We start from the raw sequence: 9609 nt of genomic DNA on the forward strand, positions 1-9609 counted from the left end.
CTACCTGCAACCAAAGATCTGCCTGTAGACAATGTTCTGGGCGTAGACCCCATCCTCCTCCTCCAGCTTTGGGTACTCGACCAGCGCCTTGAATCTTGATCTTGAAGTAACTCGCGACATCGCAACGTACAGCTGCCCGTGGGAGAAGCAAGGCGTAGCAAGATACAGCCCCAAGTACTGCACCGTTTGTCCTTGCGCCTTGTTAATCGTCATCGCAAAGGCCAGTTGGACAGGAAACTGCTTGCGTCTCAAATGAAACGGAAAGCTCCGAATGTCTCCGTCACTGATGAAAACAATGCGCGGAATCAACACATGTTGCCCTTGTCGCTTACCTGTCATGATTGTGGCGTGGATGACATGTGGCTTGAGGGCCACAATTCGAAGCCGTGTTCCGTTGCACATCCCTAGATCTGGATTCAGGTTCCGCATCATCATGATAGGCATTCCTACCTTGAGGGTCAACTTGTGGGGCGGCATTCCACTGATATTCATCGAGTGGAGTACCTCCTGCTCGAAGAAATTGCCATCACCGTCGTCTTGTACAGAATCGGAAGACATGTATTCCCGCGCCTGTTTAGTTAATCGATCGGTCACCGCTTCATTGATGCGGTGCACGATTGCGTTCGTGGTCGTGAGGATCGTACGGTTAGCGAAATACTCATCGGTAGCAACTTCGGGGTTGTTAATCTCGCCATACATTTCGTCGATGATCCGATCCATGCCGCTTGGAATAACACCAGGACGAATTTCCTGGTCCTCATCCTCAGGCACAGGTGGATTCTCAATCAGCATATCGCGCGGGATCTTCATGTAATCGCTTCCTAGGGAGGGAGTTACATCATGCCTTCCCTCCCCGATTTGCAGCAGAAACTCGGAGAACGCAGCCATTTCTTCAGCAGTATCTGCAGTATCAGCAGTGCGCACTCGCATGTTTTCCGTGAGACGGAACGTCTGGAATTGGGGCCACAGCCTAGACGACTTGAGGCAAGCGTCAATTGTCTCGACGGGTGTTCCATTCTTTACGACCGGGAGAATTTGGCGGAAATCTCCCGAAAGTACAAACACTTTCCCGCCAAAAGGCTCGGTATCGTTATCAAGTATGTCCCGTAGTGTTCTGTCTACTGCCTCGAATGCGTGGCGATGGGCCATAGGTGCTTCGTCCCAAATAATCAAACTTGCATGCTTGATCAACTCCTGAATATGGGAGTTCTTCCTGATACCGCACGTCGAGCTCTCGTTTAATTTCAAAGGGATCTTGAATGTAGAATGAGCTGTCCTACCTCCCATAAGTAAGAGCGAGGCAATGCCGCTAGACGCCACAGCGATGGCGATTTTCCCCGAGAGTCTGACTTTGGCCAGTATGTTTCGAAGCAGTGTAGATTTTCCAGTACCACCCGGGCCATCGACAAAAAATAGTTTCTTGCCTTCCTCCGGGCATTCAACCGCTTCAACAATCTGCTCGTAAACCACTCGCTGTCCTTCGTTCAGCAGGTCTTCTGTATTTACAATCGCCTCCAAAGCTGACGCATCGTATCCAGTGAGCTCACGTCGAAGTAAGCCGTTTTGGCGAAGCGATTCACGAATCAATGTTGGGAACGACCCCAACTGAGGAAGCTCGTCGAAGTCAGCTACCGCATACCCACTCGCTTGAAGTAGTTCTTGAATGCTCATCAGCGTTTCAAATTCGACCAACGCCGACTTAAAGGGGTCCCTCAAAGCCTGATGTTTGCGTGCGAAGTCTTGGGAAAGATCCGCGAAAAACCGATCCCATAGAACACCAACATTTGCTGGAGCTGAATACACCAGAATGGTGACGAAGAGCTGGCGTAGTTGATACGGCATTTGGAACTCAGCCGCTTCCCTCAAACACGAAACCCACTCGTTGTCATTCTCTAAGTAGCCAGCCTCCCGCGCCGCAATTTGGAATGTTGGGCAGACAATCCCGTTAACCGTTCTCAAGTCTTCAAACGACGTTGGACCTCTACGCTGACAGAGCAGTAGCCGAAGATAGAACCGCTCCATGTCTCGAGGAGACACATGAATCATGCGACCAACCGCAGCTTGATACTGTTTCCTGCGAACCCAACTTTTCGGTTGCCCTTTCTCCGGCGCTTTCCAGCAAAACTCTTTAGGGATGTCCTGATACAACATCGTTCTGGCAATATGATTCTCGGGCACTTCACTCGCACACAACTCAAAGAATCTGGTCAGCATCGTGTGACTACCACGTTCCAAAACCGCCTCCGGGTTTTCCGTTTCGCGGAAGCAAACCGTCTGCCCTGACTCGAGATGAACCGTCAGCTGTGTCACCGCATGGGTTTTCCCCTGAATCGTGAAATCGAGCAGGCGCATGCAAGCTTCCACCGGAGAAATGTACCGGGCGCTCAAGAAACGTAGAATCTCATTTGGTTCTCGACGCGCACTCTGCTGCCCTCCTCGGACTTCTTCCACAGTGAGTATAGCCATGTCTGGTCCTTTGTACACATACTTGTACAGGTATTTAACCGCAGTTATATCCGTGCACACTTCCACATTGATGTGGCAGTTGTACTTCCGGGATAAGTACGGGTTGTACGGTACAACCCACTGGTTGATCGTAGCATTGTCGTATTCTCTGCCTTTGAACTTTAGAACACCTTGTTGCCGTCGACGTCGTCTGTAGACTGGATATCCATTGGCATTGGCTTGTGTAACTTCTGCTAAGGGCTTCGGATATCCTTTGGTGCACTTGCCGTCCTTCATACACGCGCAGGAAGGGTTTGCAGGCCCGCATGGACCATGGAGCATGCATGACATGACCGTCTCATACAGCTGAGGGTTTGTATCCTTATCTGGGATCTCAGCGCATACCATCTTGTCTACGATCTCGCGGGTTCGAGGTTTGTCTTCGTCAGCCAAAATAATCAGTACGTGTGCGTGGGGGAGCCCTCGTTTTTGAAACTCGACAACGTAAATCCGCGCGCGCACTCGCCCCAGAACGCCTTGGTTTAAATCGTCAAGCGTCGCTTGCAGTTTCTGCTGCCACACGCGAGCCACGATGTCTGGTCGATCTTGAGCTGTCTGGATATTGGAAGGTATCGCTTCAAGAATCTCGTCCCATTTGGGGTTGCACGTTTCCGTCAGGAAGACGTCGGGCCGTCCATACTCCCGAACAATTGCCATCGAATCTTGATACGACTTGTACATGGACCGCGGGCTACCCAGGTGTGAAGCCGGTAGTATGATACGCTTGCCAACCTGGTTAAGAAAGTGGGTAGGTCGTCCTCTGCCGCCTCCGTCCCGGTCTGGGTGCACCAATCTGTTCTGGGCCCGGTCATATTCCGACAGCAGTACTTCTCCTTCCGCCAGAGCCAAAGTATCTTCGTTGAGCAAAGCGTCTTGAACACCCCTGTATTGATCGGCGCGTAGTGTTTTCTGATTGTTGGCCACCCAGCGAAGCTGTTCTTGCTCACATTTTGCACGCTGATCTACACACCACTGCTGAAATAGACGCCCACCTTGGTGGAGAGCGGACTGATCATTCGCTTTCTGGTGGAGGCGGAACGCGACGTGTTCACGAAGCGACATCGCCTTCTTGTTTCGATACTCAGCACCATTCGCGAACTCGTCTGTGTAGGTCCAGCCCTTCTCTCCATATGGAAGGAGAAGCGGGTATTGGAGTGGATCGTAATCGGCGTGAGTCTCGTACAAACGTAGCAGCCTTTGATCGCGTGTAAAGAGAAGTAGATCACGAGGCTGAGCCAGGTTGCCATCCTCAATGAGGGTCGCAGCCACTTCAGACACAGTGGGGCGGTTATGCGTCCTCGGTCGCGAGGAGTTATCATGCAGACGGAATACCAAATCTACTGGAGTCTCCGTGTTGTGTTGACGCACTTGCTGCCCAAAGTGGAGGAACCGTTGCGCTAATGGGTTGTGCTCTGCCATCATTTTCTCGATGTCTAGTAGTGCAACACGATCCAGATCCGCGAATATACCAAGACGTCGCTCCGCGCGGTGTTGCATGTCTGGATCCACAATGTAGATCTGCGCAAACTTGGGTGCTACTCGCGCGCCTGTCCGACGGTCTATGTGAGGAAGGAGAGACCCTAGGTAGTGCCCCATAGCCCCTTGAATGCGATATGTGTACACGCCGTGAGTACCGGCAACGCTCTCGTCTTGACGTACGTTTTGAAACGATCGGTTTGAGCACGAAGCACCAATCGACGTAAACGCGAAGGCTTGATTGTAGGCACGAATTTGACGGCGGAAGTCTGGATCTCCGTACAGCTGAAGCAGTTTTGGTGGCGCGGGGTGCAGTGGAGGCAGCTTTACCCTGCCTGCCAGACAGCATGATATCGCAGACTCGCCTGGCCACTTCCAAGCATTGCAGATCGGACAAACTGTTGTAGCCGGGAGCTTGTGTCGCCCGTTGACCACGTGGTCACCTGTTATCATGGACGCGTCGAAATCTGCGAGGGAAATAAGAGCGTGGCCATGACGGACGCATTGGCGTCGAGTGCGCACCCGCTCGAGCTCTTGCTGACGCTCCTCATCCGTTAAGCGATCTCGTCGATAACCTTCCTGCTGTCGGTGAAGCTCACGTTCAGCATCTCGTTCTTGTCCCGACAGATCGGCCCGTCGATCGGCGTGCTGTTGGCGGTTTAGCTCACGCTCAGCGTCCCGGTCTTCTAGTGGTAGCTCCGCTCGGCGAACTGCATGCTGTTGGCGGTTTAGGTCGCGTTCGTATTGTCGCTGCTGTTGATTTAGCTCCGCCCTGTGTGCTGTTTGCTGCTGCCGATTATTCCCTCGTTGTTCGTGAAGATCTTCTCCATGTAACCGAGCTCTTCGGGCACGCTTGCGCTCTGCGTCTTTTTTTCTCGCACGATCACGCTGAGAGAGTGACATATTAGCTCGTCTTGTGCGAGATCTCTGTGTGTCGCGTGTACGGTCGCGATCTGTCTGAGACAGTGTCCTGTTAGCTCGTCTTTCGCAAGCTCGTTGCGCAGCTGACACCGGAATCGCTTCTTGAACAGGAGCTGGAGGTATTAAACGCACTGCCAATGAAGCCACCTCGGTAGCTCTTGCTTGATACGCTGCCTCCATCTGGGCCGCAAACCGGCGCTGAAATATAACAGGATCGGACTCTTCCGTCTTTTCCTCCCGCTCTTTAAAACGGCCAGCTTGACCTTCCGTAACTTCCGTAACCGCCGTAGCTTCTTGGTGCACACTGAGGGCTTGAAGCGCTTTGTTCAAGTCGCAGCGCTTCCTCCTGCGCTTGTTCATACGTCGCTTCCGTGCTTCCTTCTCCTCTTGCATGGGTGTCGCATTGATCAGTTCATTCTCGCGCAGAGCCTCCTCAAGTTCTTCCCGCGTCCTTTTCCGCTTAGCTCGAGCCATAAGTCTGCGAACACGAAAACGTGACGCGTTAGACATAGTCTAAGTACACCGCACGTAGCAGTAGTTTTCATAAAGTAGGGTGTGGGGACATCTGCGTACTACCCGGGATTGCTTGCTCCCATCAAGGTTATCTCCGATCACTTATCCCACAGTCACGGGCCGTGAGGCCCGGAGCGGTTTTAGTTTGCAAATTGTGCAGTCGAATCTCCAGGGTTGGGCCCCCGGATAGTACTGTAGCTTGAGGTGCGATATCCTTTTGCCAAAAGGCGGCCGTTAATTGCAAAGGCTGGTTATTGATAGGCTATTACAGCCCCCATCCCATCTGTCGGTTAAAAGAGGCCAGTTACGGTACCCCTCCTGACCAACTGCACGCACGCAATGTGCGTGCCCATCAATAACCATTAACGACCGGCTCAACTGGTTCGCTGTCGGGTTTGCGGTCAATGGACCAGGTGCCAAATGTGCTCTCGCGCAGAGTGGGCGGTGGGATAAAGCCCCAAGAACCCAGAGGGCTCTGGAACTAAATCCCCATAGCACGGCTACCTACTTGCAGGATAAAATCCCGCAAGTTATAAGCTACCCCCTAAGCAGCCCCAGGAACCTCGGACTATCTGTGTATGTGTGTCTTGCTAGCTACTAATGTAAACTAACATGCATACACGCAGCGTACCTTGAGTAACGTGGCGTTCCGCGGCTTCTGTTTCGAAAATGGGGGCAAAATGAAATTTGAACGGTGCTTTTAAGTACGATGTGTTGACCACATACAGTGTGTACACCACATAATGCAATTTTAGCGAATCGAGGCCGCCTTCGCTGCGCTCGGCAGCCAGTAGAACGCGCGTATTAGCGTGAGTTTTATTAACCCTAGCCCGTTACGGACGGACTGACGGACGGACGCACACCAGACTCCACTAGGGGGGTAAGATACCAATGACGTTGATTGCATCATCGTTTTGAAGAGGTTATCATATTTGTTAAGAGGCATCTGGCTGGAGCGCTCCAGAGGACCACACCACAAGAAATCTGATCCACATCTCACCGCTCTGGTCCGCAGTCTGCGGAATCAAGCACGATTTTCTCATTCATGCACTGATCATGGCGCCCACACGCAAGAATCAGCAGCGAGTCAAGAAGAGCACGTCCAAGAAGAGCGCGCGAAAGGCTCGAGTGAAGACACGAGCGGGAAAATGCACCCATTGGATTGAAAGCGAGGATAGAACTTGCCGAAATCCACTCAATCCAGCCAACAAGAAGTACTGCACTGCTCACTTGGACGAATTGGCTCGACGCGTGACGATGAAGCTCTCGCCGCTTGAAGCCACCGCGCTGACTCTATTTCGCAAGTACGATCTAAGCGAAGCCATCTATGATGAGACCAGTCGCCTCGTTGAATCGGTTCTACATGATGCTCAGCATGACGACTTACCGCAGCATCATGCTGCGGTAAGTCGTCACCCATCAATTGCGGAAGTCAATGCGTGGGAGGCAAGCCAGGCATTCCGACCAGTGATGGACAAGCTGACTAAGTCGATGGAGAAATTGAACACGCATAAGTATTGAAGAGATGTAATCGTTTGAATGATATACAGACAACGACGGTGAAACTCAACCCCCCACAAACACTCGACCCCCCTTATAGTGCAACTGTAATACTTTCAAATAAATTGCTGGACAGCACGCCATGCTGGCGCCGTTTAAACAATCACGCTATTGCTGTTTCTGCGAAGTGATGGACGAACGTCGTCGGCAGAACAGCTACACCGTCAAGCAGAGACGGGAAGCGCTCGAGCGGGTGGCTCTGAAGGGATGTAAGCCTACCGCTCGGGCGCTTAATATTCCATTAGGTACGTTGAAGGGCTGGAGAAAGAAGGCAAAGCTGCTGTTTGCGTTTAAGGGACCTCAAACTAGCAGAACGACAAAAGGACAAGGCGCAAAGACTAAAATCACATTTGAGCACGAATTGGTCACTTCATGAAAGACGTCCGTCGGGATGAAGAGGTAAATAATTTGTTTTGTTATATTATTTATTGCAGATTCTAACGTGTATATATAGTATTTATGTACTGGAGGCATGATCGAGTATATGAAGATGGAGCAGGGGCCTTGGCTGGAGCAGTATTTAGCCGATAAATCATCTCCTGAGCGCGCATTGAGCGCGTTGATGCGTATGTGCCAGCGGTTTGCAGCTCGGTAAGCATCTCGTTTTCCAAAATGTTGGTTTAATCAAACGTTTTAGCAATTTATCCTATTTTATTTGTGTTTTTAATCAATATTTATTGCTTACATATTTTTCTTAATGTTATAGCCATGGTTTTTCTGTTCAGAAACCGCAATTTACTAAAAAGGATGAAGATGCACTACAAGAAATCCATTTGAACTTTGCCATAGAGTTTTGGAAACAGCATTCTCACTTCCAGCAATCCGCCATATACAATGTCGACGAGACAGCAATATATTTTGACACCCCACCCCACAAGATTTGGGCCCTCAAGGGCCGTCGTGGCTCCGCTAAAGTGAAGCACACGCAGAAAAACTCTGGTAGACTCACTGCAGTTCTCACCATTAGAGCGGATGGTAAGTTTTGTTTGATGATTTAATGATTTTATTATGTTTAAACTAACTTATTTATATTTTAGGGAAAAAGCTACCAATACTGTTTATACTACGAGGAATGCCGGGCGGGACTGTGGAGACGGATGAACTTCCGACGTATCCTGCAGGCCACGTGTACACCGTCCAAGAAAATGGCTGGATGGACGCCACAGTGTGGCAAGCGTACGTTTTGAACTTGCTTAAGTACGAGATTGATGCCCCGTCAATCCTCTTGCTGGACAATTTTGACTCGCATATTTCCGAAGCCGGTCAGAGCGTTGTGGCGGAAAAGACCTCTGCAATTGTGGTCCCCGTGCCTGCTAACAGCACCTCTGTGAGTCAGCCCCTTGACGTGGGCGTTATGGGGCCACTCAAGAAAAAGTTGACAGCTGAATGGCTACGAGAGAAGGTGGCAGTAACAAGAACCGCGAAGGAAAAGCGTCTGGCTGCCGTAACACGCACAATTAGAGCGTGGGAAAGCATATCTACGGAATGTGTTATTAAAAGCTTTGAAAAAGCAATCCCAAAACACCCTGTCGTGATGGTGTAGAGCAAAATAATACATGTTTTTGCTTTTTTACGGTGCTTGTTTAAATTGTTTTTTCTTTTAATAAACTGTTGGGTCGGTTCAATTTTGACCAATCGCAGGTGATACCACGAAAGGGGTCGAGTTTTTTTGTCTTGTTTCACCGTCGTTGTCTGTAATCTGGTTTTGCGGAAAGAACATGCGCGATCGTCCTCTTAACGTACACCAGCGGACAAGTGTGTCATTTATGTGTGCTTCGTCCGCTCTGCCTGTGCATAAAACAGCATCGAGCGGACCTCTAGACCTCTGAGAACGAATAGAGGGGAGGTGTGACGTACGTCACACCAGTACAGTACCTTGCTCGACTTTGGGCAAATTTGGTACATATATAGAAGTTATGGAGGAGGAAATTTGCGTACCGGAATTAACGTGTTTTCTGCAGCCGTGTAAAAAGTACCTTTCAAGTCAAAACCGTAAGAACGGCGGAAGGCGTAAAATCTCGCACAAGATACTCCTGTCCATTTGAAACCGCCGCTTTGCTCACAATATTGTAAGCAATAGCGCGCTTTAACTGGGACACAGTTTTGATGACAAACTGGTTAATTTTGCTGGTGCTGCAGACTTTTTACGGGGGACTGGTTGCAAAAAATTGATCGGTTGCAAAAATACCGTTAATTCCGGTAGCGCTATTGCCATGTAAAGCGCTGCAATGATCGCTTTGAACTAGTAATTATTTAAAAAATGCTAATAGTTAGCGCAGAATTTTTCTACCCAGTTTTAAATACTACAGTGTAGAAGTGGAGGTTAATTTGTGACAAAAAAAAATGGGGCTAGAGGTAAAAGACTTATGCTGTTCTAGCTCCGACGAAGGCTGCTTCGTCGGCACGTACATATCATTCGCAGCACTAAAACCCCAACTGTCCCGAGCACTATCGTCACTAAGCTGCTCTCTTCTGTTGCCGAAGATCCTGTTTGAATCCTTCACTCCTAGTTCCCAGCAAAAACAGCATCAGTCAACTTGTCTAAAAAACGAGCGTGCTAACTTCTGATACCAAAGAGGCACTTTGTTATGGTCATCTGCATCTATTTTTGCATCAAAAATGGCAATTCGGATC

General features: G+C 50.0%; 1 protein-coding gene across 1 annotated transcript; it reads right to left on the bottom strand.

Annotated features, from left to right (window-relative positions):
* PITG_12075 (helitron helicase-like protein) lies at positions 1 to 5376 on the bottom strand (the record flags this gene model as incomplete). Its single annotated transcript, XM_002900665.1, has 1 exon — positions 1 to 5376. The coding sequence occupies one exon, from the start codon at positions 5374 to 5376 to the stop codon at positions 1 to 3; it is 5376 nt and encodes a 1791-aa protein (XP_002900711.1).
* Between the last annotated feature and the right edge of the window lie 4233 nt (positions 5377 to 9609).

This window comes from Phytophthora infestans, genomic scaffold, assembly GCF_000142945.1.
Source record: "Phytophthora infestans T30-4 supercont1.24 genomic scaffold, whole genome shotgun sequence".
Taxonomy (NCBI): Eukaryota; Oomycota; class Peronosporomycetes; order Peronosporales; family Peronosporaceae; genus Phytophthora; species Phytophthora infestans.